This window comes from Sparus aurata, chromosome 7 (assembly GCF_900880675.1).
Source record: "Sparus aurata chromosome 7, fSpaAur1.1, whole genome shotgun sequence".
Lineage (NCBI taxonomy): Eukaryota > Metazoa > Chordata > Actinopteri > Spariformes > Sparidae > Sparus > Sparus aurata.
Window position 1 is genome coordinate 23,004,140 of NC_044193.1, and position 19,695 is coordinate 23,023,834.

The 19,695-nt window shown below is 41.0% G+C and overlaps 1 protein-coding gene across 1 annotated transcript; it reads right to left on the minus strand.

Annotated features, from left to right (window-relative positions):
- Window positions 1-620: 620 nt before the first annotated feature.
- LOC115584505 (uncharacterized) lies at window positions 621-18,980 on the minus strand. Its single transcript, XM_030421965.1, has 9 exons — window positions 18,727-18,980; window positions 17,775-18,404; window positions 16,841-17,455; window positions 13,733-14,458; window positions 10,377-12,171; window positions 6,766-6,942; window positions 6,082-6,255; window positions 2,466-2,512; window positions 621-2,200 (listed from the first exon to the last, which is right to left on the minus strand). Exons 1-9 carry the CDS (start codon window positions 18,872-18,874, stop codon window positions 1,665-1,667), a joined length of 4,848 nt encoding a protein of 1,615 aa, XP_030277825.1. The 5' UTR covers window positions 18,875-18,980; the 3' UTR covers window positions 621-1,664.
- Window positions 18,981-19,695: the final 715 nt, after the last annotated feature.

Sequence of the window (19,695 nt, forward strand, 5' to 3'; positions counted from 1 at the left end):
TCTTAACACCACATCATACACTTGGGTTCTTTGGTACATGTACATGATACAATCAGGTACATTTCAACCTTCGACTTGGTGTAGCAAATCAACCTGAACAGACCGGCCATCAAGAGATCGCTTCCCCATGTGCTTCCAATGGGAAACAATATGGGACAAAATCCACAGTCCTCATCATGTCTAATGGTGAATCTCAAAGTTGAGCTGAACATAATATTTAACAGTGAGATGGGCAAATAAAGTGGATATTTTACAAAGTAAGTTTCAGTTACTAAATTCCCATTTTGTATGTTAAGAAAAGACTAACTGTGGAAACCCCCCCCCCCCCTTATTTAATACAGTAAGTTTGTGTTATATTTTGTTCTTCATGAGAACTGGGATTTTTTTTCTACACTTACATTGGAAGCATGTTAAATGTTTAGTATGAGCACTAGGAATGATTACAGAAAACAAAGGTTGCACATACGGGCATGTGACTATTGTTTTAAGAATGATGTGAACCTACTTCTTCTAATAGTTCAGCTTTACTCATATGGATAGAGTTTATTTTCAACATGTATAAACAAAAGAAAACAAATATATATACATATATACAGTATACACACACACACACACACACGTCAGTTAAGTTAAAAAAAGAAGCTTTATTTATGATGCAACTTTTCAGTATCTCTGCATCACAAGTACATTAGTTGACATATTGCAATCTTAAGTCTCTTCAATATAAAAAACATGTATTTAAAGCACACAGGCGGGTGACTTTGGCATCCACGCGTTAATAATAAAAAAAGAGAGATCATGTTATGGCAGTAGTTCAGTGGTTCCCTGCCAACAGACTGTGGATTAGCATACAGGTGTATATTCTATGACACTTTCAATTAAAACCAACTTTAATGTGTTTTAACATGAAATACATCCTTTGTTAGCTCCTGCCAGTGAACGTGTGCTCATATCTCTGAAGCATGTTTGTCCCTCCTGCTCCGACAAGTTTAAGCAACTTTACTTCATCAATTCAGTCATCAAATTCATACAGTAATAAACATAAAGCGTATTCAAAATCATACAGCTCACAGGGCACCGTTAGCTCAATTGGTAGAGCGGGCGTCCCATGTGCTGAGGCTTTGCAGCGGACCCGTGTTCGACTGCCAGCCTGGGTCCCTCTGCTGCGTGTCACTCCCTCTCTCTCTCTCCCTCTTTCCTGTCACCCTCTTCAGCTGTACTATCATTAAGCCATAAAAGGCCAAAAAAATACTTAAATAAAATAAAATCTTACAGGTCACAAAAAACAACTTGCCAAAGAGGACTCTGTGGAGGTAGTTGTCCTCTGCAGTACAGGACATATAAGTAAAAAAAATAAAATGTATTAGTAAGTCAGGACAGTTAAATAATTGAGGAACAGGTCAAGTTTGTATCTTACATTCTTACAAACATCTGTGATTATTTTCTTCATCACATTAGTGACTTAACTACATGAGATTTTTCTTTCCCTCTATTTCTTCCTTCACAGTGTTAACATACTGACTTACAGTTGACAACAGCATCTTTTCAACCTGTTTTACATTGTGGCATTGGAATGATGCAGGTAAGCTTGTGCTCACCTATGGAAATATTAGTCGGAGCATCCAGTGATCACTACATTACACTTTTCCTTGGAGCAGAGGGGTTCAGTCAATCTCACACAAAGTCACAGAGCCATTCTTAAACCAGAAGCCTGGGAAGAGGGGCTCTGTGAATTTGGCCTTGAAAGTGTATATGAGGCTCAGCTTTTCTGGTGTGACACTGTAATATTTCAGAGTACCACCTTCCCAATCCAGAAGCAATGCTATTTTTCTGCATTGGGGCACTTCTATATATTTTGGTTTGACTTTTTGCTTCCCATGCAAGGGAAGCCATCCTATCTTAAGGCAGAGCAGACTCCAGGACTTGTCATTGCATCCTAGACCACCACTACTGTCCCATTTTCGACTCACTCCTCTATACGCCACTGCGATTCCAACCTCTCCTTTCCACTCCACCTCCCAGTAGCAGAGGCCTTTCAGGCCCTCCTCACAAAACACCTGACTCCTCTTAAACCTGTCCTCGTTTTCAGGTCGTGTCACCTTCTCCTCCACCTTCTTTATGGTTTTCACTGTCCTGTTTCCTTCGGACAGGACAAGTCTCTTGCTTGCTGTGTTTTCATCAAACTTCAGATCTACACCATCTGATGGAGAAACAAATAACACATAGTTTAGTGTGTAAATGTGTGTGTTTACTGTTTAATATGCAATTGAAAGACAGTACAAAAAGTAAATTTTTTATGAAATCCAAACAAAATCAATTAAAGATACCTTTAATATTTTACAAAAAATAATGAGCATGTACTGTAACAAATATCTAATGGTAAAAAGTATATTCATTTTTAAATTTATCAGGCAACAGCTTCATTTCTAAGGCTTGGTGTTGGAAATTAAAAAAAGAAGACTTACACTTCTTCAGGCCTGGCTTTAACCGATGTTCTCCACTGTGGTCGAAGCTGCACAAGATGAATAAAAGTGTTGTCACAAACATACATGTCAACCTTTCAGCTTCAACATGAAAAGACAAGAAGTAAGTGTATTTGACATTGACAGAGTTCATACAGCAGAAAATTAAGCCTGTCACATGAGTCCCATTTATACCTGCTATTAATAAATGTTGTGTTATCTCGATTCTGTCTGCAGTGTGACAGGATTAACTGAGTGGGGCTTCATGTCAACAAACATGTCACATACCTGAACCATGAAGTAGGATTTGGGGTCAGCAGGGTAATTTAGGGTTAACCCTGGGGTTTCAGGGTTACAACAGTGGTTCACCTCTTACTAGAGTGCATCATCATTATAACTTGTGCTGCACACCTTACTTGCTCCAGAGTAGATTGCAGTTATCACATCAATACGTACAGAAGCACAGCCAATCATGGCCAGTCCCTTGGAAAATGATATCACCATTTGTGAAGATCCTGAAGAGCTCGATGTCAGATCATGAGATTGTTTCCCAGGAGGGCTAGAGAGCTCAGAAACGGGTGAAGCCCATTGGCTTTTCCTGACAATGTTTTAAATGACATACAGCAGCAACTGATTTGATTTCTACGGAGCCCCTTAAGGGACATGGAGGAAAAAAAAAAATGATGGGTGAAAAAAAAAAAAGATGTCATTTTTGCGGGATCTCGCAAAGGTTTTGCGAGATCTCGCAAACGTTTTGCAGGATCTCGCAAAGATTTTTTGCAAGATCTCGCAAAACCTTTGCGAGATCTCGCAAAGACAATTCTCATCTTTAGCTGACAGGAACTCAAAATAATGACTATATTTCCAGCTAGAAAATGCGCATCTCTCTCCTCCCTTCATTGTTGTTTGTGTTTGTATCGCTGCGTGGTGTTACACGTGAGTTGTGCTCATGCTGAAAACGTGAATTGTGGCACACGTGACATCACTCCCCGAGTCAGGAAGAAAGCAGAACTATATATTTTTACTAAGGAAAATTACAGAAATAATGATAAGTAACTTTAATCTGATTACTAGTTTGTAAATGTTGACGTGTTAGATTACTCGTTAATGAAAAAAGTGGTCAGATACCGGCATCACTGCGCAGATAGTCTTTTTTTAAGGGGTCCGGGGAAATTTCGAAAATTTTGAAAACTGGGCTGTTTAATGATGCAATTTCAACATAGTTTGAGAAGGAAAGGAAGGCCAATCGTTGGGTCCTCATCGTCATATTTTAATCACAAATAAAGCTAATTTTCCCTCACTATAGGCCTACTGAGTATTTTTTATATATTACAGCCTATAATAAGACCTGTGCTGTGTGCATAGGCTATAAGAGCAGGTAGAACATTCCTTATTATAATTTCTTGGCTTCATTGACTATCTGCATCAGGCCTGCAGGAGGCTTTGTAGGTAATAAGAGACAAATATCGTCATTTAACATCGTCAATAAACCCACAAACGTAATAAAAATCTGCAGCATTTAATGTTATAAACCCACAAATGTAATACATTTTCCACAAACGTAAGAGCCGCCGCCTACTATATATAGGCTATAGCGGATCCCCTGTGACCAAAGTGTCAGCTGGACTTCAGAAGGGCCAGAATTCAAAACTACTAGAGCGGCCGTAAGCTGTCATTTGGACCGCTAGATTTAAACTGTATAATCTGTCATGTAAATACCCAACTGAGTGATGAATGCATTCATGTGTCATGATATTTAAAAAAACAAAAAAACAAAAACGAAATAACTCCAAAATTAACACGTTAAGAAGTTTAATTATACATTTATCAATATTCACATCATCGCACATAGTAAACTGTAATCATTGCATATTTACACAAGATTTTAATAGAGAAACACATAGAAAATTAACAACTAAAAGTAACTTACTTGACTTTGAAACATTTTATTTTAACACTTAATATATAATAAAACAATAATAGTAAAATAATTATCGAAAAAGCTGGAAACGAGCTGATCTAAAACAAACAAAGAGCCGTAGTGATCACTGGTCACATCTCCGCACATTACCTCCCCTCTCGTACAGTTACACACGGGCTTGTGGCATTTCAAGTGTCCGGTGTTTGGTTCCGTTTGCAGCGGACCGGCACTGCCTCCGTGTCCGTGTCAGCGAAGATGGCCAGTTGCGATCTTCTATAACATCCTCCTCGACCTGGCTGGGATCAATGCCCGCATCTTGTTCGAGGAGTGCTCAAAGTGATCGAAACGGCTCTTTTTTTTTGTTTTTGTTTTAGATCAGCTCGTTTCCAGCTTTTTCGATTATCATTATTTATTTTATTATATATTAAGTGTTAAAATAAAATGCTTCATAATCAAATAATTACTTTTAATTGTTTTTTCTTGTTCTGGGTTTTCTCTATTAAAGCCTTGTGCAATAATTACGGTTTACTATGATATCGATTAATGTATAATTAAACTAGTTAAAATGTACACTTTGGTGTTATTTCGTTTTTTAAAAAAATATCATGACACAATGCATGCATTCATCACTCAGTTGGGTATTTATATGAGATATTATAGGGTGTAAATCCAGCGGTCCAAAAGACCGCTTACGGCCGTTCCCTGCGCACTCGCCCGGCTGCCGGCTGCGCATAGAGATCGGTGTTGTCCGTCGAGCTCGGAGGACGGCTTATTTTAGTACAAAATCGGGGTTTTGGTCCTTGTAGCTCATAGTCTATGCTATTATGGTGGGACAGAGGCATCATTTGTGTTTGAAAAACGTTTCACTTCAGATTTATTGATCATCCATTGAAGTTCGAATCTGTGAATATCTTTCCAACTTTACCGAACGACCAGCAGTGTTGCAGCTTTTGCGGGATCTCGCAAAGGTTTTGCGAGATCGCAAAACCTTTGCGAGATCCCGCAAAAATGACATCTTTTTTTTTTTTTTCACCCATCATTTTTTTTTTCCCCATGTCCCTTAAGGGGCTCCGTAGATTTCAGCTGGATGTGGTTTACTTCTTTGGATTTATCTGATATTGTAGCCGAGGGAATACCTGGGTTGACATATCGAGTTGATACCACCATTGCTTAGCGTGGTTGCCATTAAGACGCCAGATAATGACAAGATATCCTTGGTATGTTGAACTTGAATTATAGTAAAGACCTGTGGTCAAGGACAGCAGTGCTACTGATGGGCATCAGTCACCGTTGGATGACTTTTTACATGGAAAAACCTGCTAGCTACTAGCTTTTGCCAGGCTTATACTTGATATGAGAGGTGGGGGTTGGTTCACTGTCAGCTTGTTGGATAGATTTATTTATTAAGAATGTGGCCACACTGTAAAGATTGCAACAGTGTGTTCTGTGTGCATTTACATCTTGCATTGTCATGCGTTTTTCTTTATCCAGATAAATCGGTTTCGATTGAGGCAACTGGTTTTGCACAATTTCTCTTATCAACAACAAGGTCATCCTTGAGTTTTGGTAACTAGCCTGCTAGCTGATAAGATATTGAGTTTAGATTTTACCTTAGTGTATGTATACTGTCATTATGAAAACCAGCTATATACCTACAAACAAACACATACAAACACACATCCTGACACATCAACATACCAGATTTCCAGGCTCATATTTCGATAAGGAGTTGTAGCAGAAAGCGTCGTCACCCCATTAACTCCTGGGTGATTGTAGCTCAGATCCAGCTGTTTCAGGGAGCAGGTCGTTTTGGACTCGAGAGCTTCGGCCAAGAATGAGCAGCCGCGCTCTGACACCTGACAACCTGACAACCTGCAGACCACACAAATGCATTTCTATGGTCATTTTATGAATGTCAGAAATAAAACACTACAATCAAATATTATACTTTCTGGTGACTGCCTTCATCCTACTTTGTACAAAAGATCTTTTATGTGAAACATAAATTAATTGTCATTACTGGCACATTAACAATCACAAATATTGTGGTTGTTAGCCTTATGGCTATGGTGGGGACAGGGATATATGAGAATACTGTTTTATGGAAAGTCAAAGTGAAACCTGAACCCAGATTCTGTTCCTGAGGTAAATCTCGTGAACATTAGCAAGTTGCTTATTTGGAGATTTTTATTTTATGTTCTGAAGATGCAAATTTCCTTTACAAAATGTTTGCTGCTCTGCTTAACTCTAATTTATTGTAGTTTGGAATAAACAACACCTTAAACTACACACAACACCCCAATCCTGTTCACGATATGTACAGTATGTACAGTATGTACATATCATGAATACATATATACAGTAAATGTAATGTACACTTACTTGAGAACCTCCAGTTTACAGTGAAGACTCTTTAGGCCATCAGCAAGTTTCACCACACCTGAATCCAGCAGGTCGTTATGACTCAGGTCCAGGACTGTGAGATTAGAGGATACGGAGCGGAGGACGGAGGACGTCAGACCTTTGCAGGATTCTTCAGAGAGCTCACACCAGCTCAGCCTGTGTAAATATTCGTAATCAGAAATCTGAAAAGTCTGTACTAAACACACCACTCTGTCTGCATTCAGAAGTTTTTGCTCAGAACTGGTTCATATTATCTATATATATATTTATCTGGGGCTGCAACGATTACTTGAGTAACTTGAATAATTCAATTACAAAAAATGATCGAGGCAAAATCTCTGCCTCGAGGCTTCTTTTAATTCCTATCACCCGCGTTATGTGGCCTGCTTAGCTCAAGGATCATTTTTCCACATAGACTATAATTGCGGACACACACCGCTACATTCAGAATTGAGGTAGGGCGATGGTGGAAAGCCAAGAAGCCATCCGTAAAAGTCAGAGAATGTCCGAAGTTTGGGATAATTTAACACTTAAAAAAGAATATAACAAAGTGCAACGTGTCTACTGCAAAGCAGAAGTGGAGTACCACAACAGCACGTCAACAATGATTCAACATCTGTACTGAAAGCATCCAGCTGTTAACACCAGCTCACCAAGTGTCGCCAATGCAAGCTAACATAAACATTGATGTTAGCTTATTTAACGGAGCCTAGCATCGCTAGTTAGAACGTATGGTATTTGCGGAGGCTGTAGCCTGATGTTGTTATGACCAGATATCATGTTAAGATGTTGAAACTACTTCGTGTTAAATTGCAAGAGAGTAATAGACTACACCAAATAACTCCTTTCCACTCATGCCCCCTAAAAATATTTGATAGCTGCAGTCCTATATTTGTCTGACAGAAGGCAGAGAGTACAGTATACTGATGGTCTCAAAACAACTTCTGTTTGAATAAATATGGGGGTACCACATGGCTCTGTGCTGGGCCATTTGCTATTTACTGTGGATGTGGTGATTTCGTTTTTTTTAAATCAAAAAACTGATTGAGATAAGCGTTCAGTTTTGACTATCGAGTTCAAATGCAGCATCAACAATACTGGTTTGCTCTGGATAGGTTTGACACACCAATATGAATGTCTAAATTGAATATTATTTGAATTTGTCTAAGCCTAATCTGCAAGTATCACAAATAGCTGTTGTTAAATAAACATATCTTTTAAAGAAGAACCAAAAACAAAAAAATGACAGTTTCAGGGTATAAAAATCTAAGTCTACAGTTTTTTTTAATCAAAAATTAAATTAAATTGTGACATTAAAAGTGAAAGTAAAATTGGGTCGTGATTTGGAGAATTGTGACACTCTTACTATTTACACGTAAACAACATTATTACTCCAACACAGACATCCAGCTCTTTCTTACACTTGGTGAACAGTGCAGTGTGGGTGTCACTGCTAGTTTCAGACTGAAACAGTTGTCGTTTTCATGCCTAGCGCCCAAGTTGTGTAAATAGGAAATGTACCTTTCTCTACCTGTGCGCCCCTGGGTGTGTTGGTCTTAAAATGAGGTGTGGTCAGGCACACTGATCGTAAATTGCTATCACGAGGAAGCAGAAATTGACATTGACCGCATTGACCAACAAAAACCTGGTCTGCGTTCAAAGATGCAGTCATTTTCGTGCTATCTAAAGGACGCATTATTCAGATAGTAAGCTGCACCTACACAGACGGCCTTACAAGAAGCGTACAGTCTTTCCGTCATTTTAAACATTTCTATGTGTGCAGTAATGTCACAGCAACAAATACTGTGACGCTTTTAATCAGCAACACTAAAAACTGAAAATGAAATTCTCCGTAGGAAACAGAATTAGGGCCCTATCTTAACGGTCTGAAACGCAAGTATCAAACGCAAAGCGCAAGTAGCTTTGTGGGCGGATCTCAGGCGCTGTTGCTATTATGCCGGCGGGATAAATGACTCTTGCGCCCGACGCAAATCTAAAATGGGTTGGTCTGAAGTAGCTACATTATTCATAGGTGTGGTTTGGGCGTAACGTGCAATAAACCAATCAGAGCGTCTCACATTCCCTTTAAAAGCAGGCACGCTTGTGCCATGGCGCATTGCTATTATAATGGCGAATTTGCCAGGCGCACGCCAGGAGCAGTTGCCACAATTGTTTCCACGGCTGGCATCCCCAGGACATCGCATCGGGAGCAGTGCGCACCGGCCGAGCAGTGCGCAACGGCCAGCTGATGAGGGAGCAGCGCAAACACCAATGTGCAGAGGATCCAGACCCACTACACGCCGTGGCGGCATTGTCAGACCGGACCGCACTGTCCGGGATGCGGCAAGGCATTAATGCCCGTCTTGACCGGGTGGCGATGTTGCTGCGGCCTCTCAGGCGCATCGGCTCAAGTCTCCAAATGCACAACCTGCTCCTGTTGTGCCCCTTCCTCCTCCTCCCCCAACTCCATCTCCGTCCACCCGCTCCACTAGGAGCACATCGCGCATTGCCACTCCCGGACCCTCACGGCTACGGCAGGCGCTTCGCATATCAGAGGGAAAAAGAATTAGTTCTTCTGTTTAAATCTTTTCAACTTTTTTTTGTGTTGTTTGCAAAAATGGGAACTGCTTCCTCGTAGATGAGAGAAGCAAAGTGTATTCATGTTAAGCACACGCTACATTATGGCCAAGCATGCGCCCTTAAAATACTGCATCTGAATAAGCGCCACTGACTTTAGACTAGGTTTTTCCTGGTCTGTTGCGCAAGTGTTTTCTGAAACGGCAAAATAGCACCAGTGAACGTTTGTGCCGGAACACGCCTCCTCTTTTGCTGAACCGCCCCCGGGAGCGCAAAGTCATTCCCTAATTTAAGGACATGCGTCTGCGGAGGGAAAATTCCAATGTGCGCCAAATGCAAAATAAGAATTACAAAAGCGCCAGTGTACAAAGTCAATTGCGCTGGGTGCAAGATAGAGCCCTTAATCTTTTATCTTCTGAATTAAATTTCTCCATCTTTCTAAGTGGAGCCCAGGTTCCAGGCCCCGCAGTAAAAACAAGTGCCCTTGTTTATTAGCTACAGCATGCTCAATGTATTGGTGCAAAAGGCTTTTAAAGGGAATGGGAGATGAAACCCTGATTGGTTTAATTTATGTTATGCCAAAAACACACCCATGACTAATGAAGAGTCAGAGCCCAGACTTTGTGCCCATGTTCTCCGCCATTCCAACCTAAATGCACTTGCACCATATTATAAATATTGTAACCTTATAAATACTTTTAGCTTTTAGTGTGAGTGCTGCAGTCTCTTGGAATCTAATGCAACATGACTTTAAACTGAATTCTCTTGTGTCACTTGGATGCTTTGGGTCTTTACTAAATTACTGATCAACACTGGCCTGTAACTGTTTTAAATGACATGTTTGTTTTGTATGTTTGTAGTTCTATTTTGATCCAGTTAATTTGTTTGCTTGATGTCTCTGCTCATGTTAAGCATCACTGAAACTACGCTGGTCCCCACTAACAACAAGAAGAGATTTATTAAGAGATACATTTTATAATTTTTATGAGAGCATCAATTTTGAAAGTACTTACAAAGCAGTGTTGGAGAATCTGACCACCGGCAACATTCCTAGAAGAACTTTCTCTGATTTCAGGTATTTTTTCAGATCAAACACATCAAGCTTCTCATCTGATGTCAGCAGCACAAAAGTCAGAGCTGACCACTCGGCGGTGGAGAAATTTTCAAATGTGGTTGTTTCAGAGCGCAGGCACTTTTTGACTTCTTTCACCAGAGTGTGGTCATTCAGCTCATTCAGACAGTGGAAGAGATTAAACTTTTTATCAGCATCACTGCTCTCTTCCTTGATCTTTTCTTTGATGTACTCAATAGTTTCCTTGTTGATCTTCTTGTTATCTTCTTTCTCTTTCAGCAGCTCTTTCAGGAGTTTCTGGTTAGTCTCCAGAGAGAGGCCTAGCAGGAAGCGGAGAAACAGATCCCAGTCCCCATGTTTGTTCTCCAAAGCCTTGTTGACCGCTGTCTTGTAGAGGTCTAAGTGGCGCGCAACTTTCAAAGTGGGTTTGGTAAGCAGATCTTCACCTCTGTTATTGAATGTGTGAGAGACATAAAAAGCTGCCAGGAACTCTTGAATGCTCAGATGGACGAAGCAGAAGAGCTTCTGTTCGCTCACTCCACAGCCTTCTCGTTTGATCTGCGTGAATAATCCAGAGAAAACTGCAGCTTCAGTGATGTCAAGACCGCATGCTGTCAAGTCTTCTTCAGTGAAGAGAAGGTTTCCTTCCTCTAGACCCTCGAAGGCCAGTTTCCCCAGAGAAATGATTGTTTCCTGGTTCTTTTGATTCCAGCATGAATCTGTCTCAGACCTCTCACCTGTGTCATCTCCAGGATACTTCACATTTTTCTGTCTGCATTGTAGCAAAAGGAAGTATATGTACATGTCAGTCAGAGACTTGGGCATTGTTCCTTCTTGTTCTCTGTTCACAAAGTCCTCCAGGACTTTTGATGTGATCCAACAGAAGACTGGGACATGACACATGATATAAATGCTTCTTGACTGTTTCACATGTGACAAAACTTTCTCAGCCAGCTCCTTGTCACTGAATCTCTTCCTGAAGTACTCTTCCTTCTGTTCATCATTGAATCCTCGTACCTCTGTAACCCGGTCAACTGTGTGAGCAGGGATACGGTTGGATGCTGCGGGTCGCGAGGTGATCCAGATTTGAGCTTTAGGAAACAGATTCCCTTGGATGAGGTTTGTCAACAGTACATTCACTGAGGCTGCCTCTTCAACAACTGTGTGAGAGGTACTTTCACTGAAGTCAAGATCAAGCCGACATTCATCAAAACCATCCAGGACAATCAGGATTCTGTACTTGTCATAGTCTGTTATTTCTGATGTCTTCATACCAGGAAAAAAGATGCCTATAAGTTCCTCCAAGCTGAGATGTTCCTCTTTTATTAAATTCAGCTCCCGGAAAGAAAGAGAGAACATATAATAGATGTCCTTGTTGGCTGTACCCTCAGCCCAGTCCAGCATGTACTTCATTGTAGCAAAGGACTTTCCAATGCCGGCCACTCCGATTGTTAGCACGGTTCTGATGTGTCTTTTATCTCCAGATGCTGGTTTGAAGATGTCCTGATATTTAATCAATGTTTCTTGTGTCTCTGGTTTGAACTTTGCATCTTGAACTTGTCTGCTCTCATGTTGTTCATTGACCTCTCCCCTCTCACCCTCTATGATGTAGAGATCTGTGTAGATCTCCTTCAAAAGGGCAGAGGTTTCCTGCTTATCGATCCCCTCAGACACATGGGTGAACTGCTCCTTCAGCTGAGTTTTGAGATTCTTATGACTTTTAATGTGAGGCTTACCTGTGGGTAAACAATTTATTAAGAGTTATTAACAAAGAGTGGCGATTAATTGTTTTGGATGCAATCAAGCAGTTAATTAAATCTAATCCATCGCACCAAGAAAAACCAAGTTGTTAATTTTTTTTTGTATATGGTTTGTCAAGCTTAATACAATCCAACTGAAAGTCAAGCAGGTCATAAAACATCAAGAATCAGCTTGAGAGAAGGCTGAATATAAGCATCATGACAGTGTAATTTATATTTGCTTCACTTTTGCTGTCCTCCCACAGACCATTTATCTGCTTCACCAGTCAGCTAGAACATTACATTTACATTTTAGGGCATTTAGTGGATGCTTTCGTCCAAAGCGACTTACAGTAATTCGTACACTGATGGCGCTGGCTGCCATGCTACGTGCTGACCAGCACATCAGGAGCATCTGTGCATACCGAGATATTTGAGTTGATTGTTATTGGCTTATGAAGCGGATCAAATTGCAGTCCTACTTTCCTCCTTACTGAACTCTACCTTTGCAGTGCTGTACTTCATTATGACAGTCTAACAATTTGAATGCATTTTTGAGTGAAAAGTGTGCAACTGACTCTTGATGGTTCGGCTCACAAAATACACATGCCAATTAAACTCAGAGTCTAACAACGCTGTTATTTCCCCTTAATCTTTCTTATGAGCAAAGAGCAGCTTTCAGGCAGCAGCTCTTCATAATAGCAGCAGCAACAGATCATCTGAGCTGTCAATGTTAACTCTGAGAAACTTTGCAACAGAATTTCAAACTACCTGTTGTCTGGTTATTTACTCTCTGCAAGTCTGTACTTGTCAAAGCTGGTTTGTAAGAAAAGAAGCTCCACTTGTAAACACAACTATGTGATCATCTTATTCTCTCGGTAAAGTTTTAGTTCTAACAAATCTAAAACCGGTCTAAAAAACGGATTAAACCTAAACTACTGGATTTTATTAGACTGTCAATAAGTGTTCTTTTAGTTGGTGGTGCTTTACAGACATACTGTTAATTTGAAATATGCTTTCAAGACACAAAGCTCCATTTAGTTCTGAGTGAACTCTCCTCTCACTTCTTCAGATTTTCAGAAATTGTTTCAGTTTGTTTGAAACTAGGCTGATCTAAAACTATTTTAAAAAGTGTAGTTATGAAGAGCCAGACTGGGTTGATTTGGTTTAAAGGATGTGAAGCTTGCTCTATAGTGCTGGCAGAAGGTAAATTAATGATTTAAACTGTATCATTATGTGTTATAGTGTTTGGTTGTTGTTAAACAAGACAAATTGCACCACTTTTAAGACTTAAAAGTGAATTTTAAGAATTGGACTTGACTTGTACTGTAAGCCTTGATCCTCTCATGTAAGTTTAGGGGTTGAACGAAGATTATAAATCTCAGCAGACACTTGGTTCAATTAGACACCTCTATGACATACTGTCTGTTAGAGGCTTTTCAATTTTCTTTTTCATGGTTCTCTGTTTACATTTCACAGCAGTTTAGAGCATTTAATAACCCTTGGATATGATAACATCCTTATTTATAACTACCTCAATCCAAACCCATAAACTTACATCTTATTTCTGTCGTCCTGTCGACACATGTATCAGGCAGCTGTTTGGCAGCTGAAGGTTGGGAAGTTATCCAGAGTTGGGCAGAAGGAAACAGCTTCCCTCTGATGAGGTTTGTCAGTAGCACATCTACTGAAGCTGGCTCTCTGGTGTCAGTCAAGGTGTTACTGTTGTCAAAGTCAAGAGGAGGTTGATAATCATCCAGTCCATCCAAGACAAATAACACTTTGAACTTTTTATAGTTAGAAATCACACACTCCTTTGTTTCCTTGAAGAAACGCTCAAGAAGTCCCACCAAACTGACTTTTTCCTCTTTTATCTTATTGAGCTCAGAGAAGTTCAGTGGAAATATCACTTCTTCATCAACTTTGCTCCAAAGGGACTTAACCCAAGTTAAAGATGACCCTTTGTCATTTTTAGCCCACTCCTTTTTAAATTTCTGTGCATGGAAGGATTTTCCAATTCCAGCTTCTCCAATAGTCAGCACAGTTCTCATTGTTTTTTCTTTTGTATCTTTGAAGATTTCAGATGTTGCCTTCACTTGTGTCACAGATTTTGCCAGAGGATGTTGATTTTTCTCTCCATTTTCAACCTCATTACTTTTCTCCTCTCTGATGATGTGTTCTGTGTTTTGTTGGTTTGGATGATTTTTGTTTTCAACTTCAGTGTTCTCACTAAGAAATCTTCTTCTCAGGGCTGATACCAGCTGCTGCCGTCGCTTCAGTGTCTCTGGATAAACAGAACAAATGTCAGCACATTATTGATGATGAAGGGTAGATGTTATTACCTTTAAGTTAGTTAAAGTTACTCATGATACAACACAGTGAACAAGTTACACCAAAATAAGAGTTTAAAGAATGATGTCACTTTTGTTGAAACACATAAATTCAGTTCTCTTTCATAATATTTCGCTCAATGTCTCACTATGGGATGCACGCCTCGCTGCAGCCCTTAGAAGCATTAATCTCATTACGCCAATCCTGATTGGCTAGTGAAACGTGTCCGTCCGCCTCAGGTAGTCCCGTCTACCTTAAATAGCGCATGCGGACGGGAGCACGTCATTCAAACACTTCTCTTCTCACTCAGCGCATATCTCACGTCCAGGGCTAGCTAGCTAAACTGTCCACAGACAGATCTTACTCTCGATCTTCAGAGGATACAGGCTGCAGTTCGCCGCTGTTCGTCTGCGATTCGCCGGTATAATACACTCCCAGGCTCAGGGAGAGTCAGCTCGCGTTTTACAGGAGGAAATCCTCTCACTGTTAAACAAAGGAGCAATTTGTGTCAGAGCGGTTTTTACTCCAGGTATTCGCCCTATCCTGGATCTACGTGCTCTGAACAAATATCTCAGGAAATACAAGTTCAGGATGCTTAGGCATGCATCACTGCTGCGCCTTGTGCGACAGAACGATTGGTTCACTTCTGTCGATCTGAAAGACGCGTATTTCCACATCCCGATATATCCTCCCCACAGAAGTATCTGAGATTCGCTTTCCAGGGGATTTGTTACGGCCATCCGCTTGGCCACATATCTCGACGACTGGCTGCTGCTGGCACAGTCGGAGCAGGAGGCCAGAGCGCACACATGTATTCTCATACGACATCTATTCGATCTAGGTTTCGTGATAAACGAGGAAAAGAGCATGCTGTCTCCAGCACAGGGCATAATCTTTCTGGGATTATCCCTGGACTCGGTGACTTTCACAGCGCGCCTCTCGGGGGAATGAAAACTTTCAGGGCATGTCTCGCGCTTTTTCATTCAGGCAAATCTGTTCAATTCAGATTGCGTTTGACCTCCAGCGGTCTCACATACATTTTCTGGAACTGTCAGCGGTGTTCCTCTCCCTGAAACATTTGCTCCCGTCTCTCATGGGCCATCATGTCCTGGTGAGGATGGACAATACAGGGGGCGTATATCAACCGTCAAGGGGGGTTATGCTCCCGTCAGTTCTACATGCTGGCACGCAAACTGATCTTGTGTAGCTGCGGTCGTCTCCTCTCCCTGAGAGCGACGCACGTCCCAGGAGCCCCGAACACAGGCACGGACCTGTTGTCCAGGGGGGCGCCAGTATACGGGGAGTGGACTCTACACCCGGAGATTGTGGAACAGGTATGGGCCTTATAGATATATAGAGATAGAGATATATCGGCTCCTGTGCGCTCAGCCCTGGCAGCTCCCGCTGCGGCAGGACCTGCTATCAGAGGGGGGAGGGACGCTCTTCCACCCGCACCCAGAACGCATGGCGTTGTGGGCTTGGCCCCTGAGTGGCTCAACCTGTCAGCTGTGGGACTCTCACGGCGTGTGATTTCCACCATACAAAGTGCCCGAGCCTCCTCCACTAGGTCTCTGTATGACTGTAAGTGGAGAGTGTTTGAGGGGTGGTGTCACAAAAACGGCCACATTCCCTTTCAGTGTCCAGTAGGAGTGATATTGTCATTCTTGCAGGATCTGATTGACAAACGTAAAGCCTGGTTCCACGGTTAAAGTGTTCTTGGCAGCAATCGCCACCTGTCACGTGGGGTTTGGGAAGCAAATCGCGAGCCAGCACCCGCTGGTTTGCCGTTTCATGAAGGGAGTGCGCAGGCTTCTCCCCGTGTCCAGACCACTTGAGGGGCTTAAAGGCCCTCCCTTTGAGCCACTGGAGGGAGCAGACTTGAAACACGTGTCTCTCAAGACAGTGTTGTTACTGGCTCTGGCTTTCTGCTCAACGAGTTAGTGACATCCACGTGCTTTTGGTTCATCCGTCATGCGCTCAGCTCTTCCCAGGGGATGTAAGGATGATTTTGAAGCCCAACCCGGCTTTTGTGCCTAAGGTAGTGGGCTCATGTTCTCCTATTGATCTTGTGGCTTTTGCTGCTTCACCAGGAGAGAAGCGGTCGCATGCGTTGTGTCAGCGAGGCGTGCATCCCATAGTGAGACATCTCACTCATATTACTCAGAGAACCGGGGGTTATGTGAATAACCTAAAGTTTAGTAATGTTGATAAAATCTGCAGTAACATTGTTATATGTCATGGTTGCAACTTGCAGTATTTCCTAATCATAATTTTATGATATAACAGAAAGAGTAACACAGAGATATGAAAATAAGTTATTGTTATTGTTTCATACCTCGACATTCTGCCTGTTTCTGAATATATTCAGAGGGAATCTTATGAACTCCTGAAGGTTGAGAGACGATCCAGAGACGAGCGGAGGGAAGCAACTTCCCCTTGATGAGGTTTGTTAGCAGCACATCCATCAAGGCTGGTTTGTACAATTCAGTCAGGTCCTCGTTGTTTTCAAAGTCCAGAGGAAGTTCACATTCTTCCAAACCATCAAGGACAAAAGCTACTTCACATTTGTTGTACTGGCAAGCCAATCTGTATTTGTTGTCATTGAGGAAATGACGAATCAGATCTGTCATGCTTTGAACTTCGTCTTTTCTTGAATTCAGCTCGCTGAACTTCAATGACACTATCAAGTCTGTGTTCTTGTTGGATTTTCCTTGAGCCCAGTCTACCATGAACCTCCTTGTTTGAAATGTTTTACCAACATGAGGAACTCCCTTCATTAACACTGTTCGCACTTTCTTGTCTTCAAATAATTCACCAAAGGTTTGTGCTTTGTGTTCTTCTCCTATCTCGTAGAGTTCTGTGTCAGTTTCACGTTCACTCAGTTCCTCTTCATGCTGATGGTGGATTGTTTCCTTCAGGTCTGCTGTCAGTTCTTGTGTGAAATCTTTGCCTAAAGAAATGATAAAGGCATTATAGAGAAAGCAGAGTACAGTGACTGCAGAAAATACAGTGTCACATTATGCATTTTGTGATACCAGCAGTTAAAGACCAGAGAGGAAAACTACACTAAAACACAAAATGTAAGTAGGAATTTCCAATGACATTCATTTTAGTTGAGTTTATGAAACATCTTCCATAATAGTGATTTATGTCATGGGTTCAGCCTCTGTAGTATTTCCTGATCAACATCATCATCAAGAATTACACATAATATTGACCAAAAAATACATAATTTGAGTTATGAAAATGTGTTAGTTATTGTTTCTTACCTCGACATTCTGTCTGTTTCTGAATATATTCAGAGGGAATCTTATCAACTCCTGAAGGTTGAGAGACGATCCAGAGACGAGCGGAGGGAAGCAAGTTCCCCTTGATGAGGTTTGTTAGCAGCACATCCATCGAGGCTGGCTTGTCCATATCAGTCAGGTCCTCATTGTTTTCAAAGTCCAGAGGAAGTTCACATTCTTCCAAACGATCAAGGACAAAGGCTACTTCACATTTGTCGAACCTACAGTCTTCAAGCCTGCAAACTTCTCTGTGTTTATCATCATTGAGGAAATGACGAATCAGATCTGTCATGCTTTGAACTTCGTCTTTTCTTGAATTCAGCTCACTGAACTTCAATGACACTATCAAGTCTTTGGTCTCGCTGGACTTTCCTTCTGCCCAGTCTACCATGAACCTCCTTGTTTGAAGTGTTTTACCAACATAAGGAACTCCCTTCATTAACACTGTCGGCACTTTCTTATCTTTAAATAATTCTTCATAGGTTTGCACTTTGTGTTCTTCTCCTATCTCGTAGAGTTCTGTGTCAGTTTCACGTCCCCTCAGTTCCTCTTCATGCTGATGGTGGATTGTTTCCTTCAGGTCTGCTTTCAGTTCATGTTTAAAGTCTTTGCCTTAAAGAAATGATAAAGACATTATAGAGAAAGCAGAGTACAGTGACTGTAGAAAACACAGTGTCACATTATGCATTTTGTTATACCAGCAGTTAAAGCCCAGAGAGGAAAACTACACCAAAACACAAAATGAAAGTAGGAATTTCCAATGACATTGATTTTAGTTGAGTTTATAAAACATCTTCCATAAAAGTGATGTATGTCATGGTTTCAGCTTTTGCAGTATTTCCTGATCAATAGCAACATCAAGAATGACACATGATACAGATAACATGATACATAATGTGAGATATGAAAATAAGATACTGTTATCGTTTCATACCTCGACATTGTGTCCATCTCTGAATATATTCAGAGGGAACCTTATCAACTCCTGAAGGTTGAGAGACGATCCAGAGACGAGCGGAGGGAAGCAACTTCCCCTTGATGAGGTTTGTTAGCAGCACATCCATCGAGGCTGGTTTGTCCATATCAGTCAGGTCCTCGTTGTTTTCAAAGTCCAGAGGAAGTTCACATTCTTCCAAACCATCAAGGACAAAAGCTATCTGACATTTGTCAAACTTAACATTTTCTGGGTGTTTATCATCATTGAGGGAATGACGAATCAGATCTGTCATGCTTTGAACTTCGTCCTTTCTTGAATTCAGCTTGCTGAACTTCAATGACACTATCAAGTCTTTGTTCTCGCTGGACTTTCCTTCTGCCCAGTCTACCATGAACCTCCTTGTTTGAAGTGTTTTACCAACACAAGGAACTCCCTTCATTAACACTGTTCGCACTTTCTTATCTTTAAATAATTCATCATAGGTTTGCACTTTGTGTTCTTCTCCTATCTCGTAGAGTTCTGTGTCAGTTTGAAAGTCTCTCAGTTCCTCTTCATGCTGATGGTGGATTGTTTCCTTCAGGTCTGCTGTCAGTTTGTGTTTGTAATCTTTGCCTTAAAGAAATGATAAAGACATTATAGAGAAAACAGAGTACAGTGACTGTACAAAATACAGTGTCACCTTATGCATTTTGTTATACCAGCAGTTAAAGACCAGAGAGGAAAATGACATTAAATCACAAAATGTCAGTAGGAATTTGCAACGACATTCATTTTAGTTGAGTTCATGAAACATCTACCATAAAAGTGATGTATCTCATGGTTTCAGCTTTTGCAGTATTCCCTGATCAACATCATCATCAAGAATGACAAATGATACATAATGTGAGTCATAAAAATAAGTTATAGTTATTGTTTCATACCTCGACATTCTGTCTGTTTCTGAATATATTCAGAGGGAATCTTATC

Coding starts and splice junctions, on each gene's coding strand:
- LOC115584505 (XM_030421965.1), bottom strand. CDS start 18,874: ATGGACAAACCAGCCTCGATGGATGTGCTGCTAACAAACCTCATCAAG. Junction 18,405..18,726: donor GAGATGGACACAATGTCGAG/GTATGAAACGAT, acceptor CATTTCTTTAAG/GCAAAGACTTTAAACATGAA. Junction 6,256..6,765: donor TGTAAACTGGAGGTTCTCAA/GTAAGTGTACAT, acceptor TGTGGTCTGCAG/GTTGTCAGGTTGTCAGGTGT.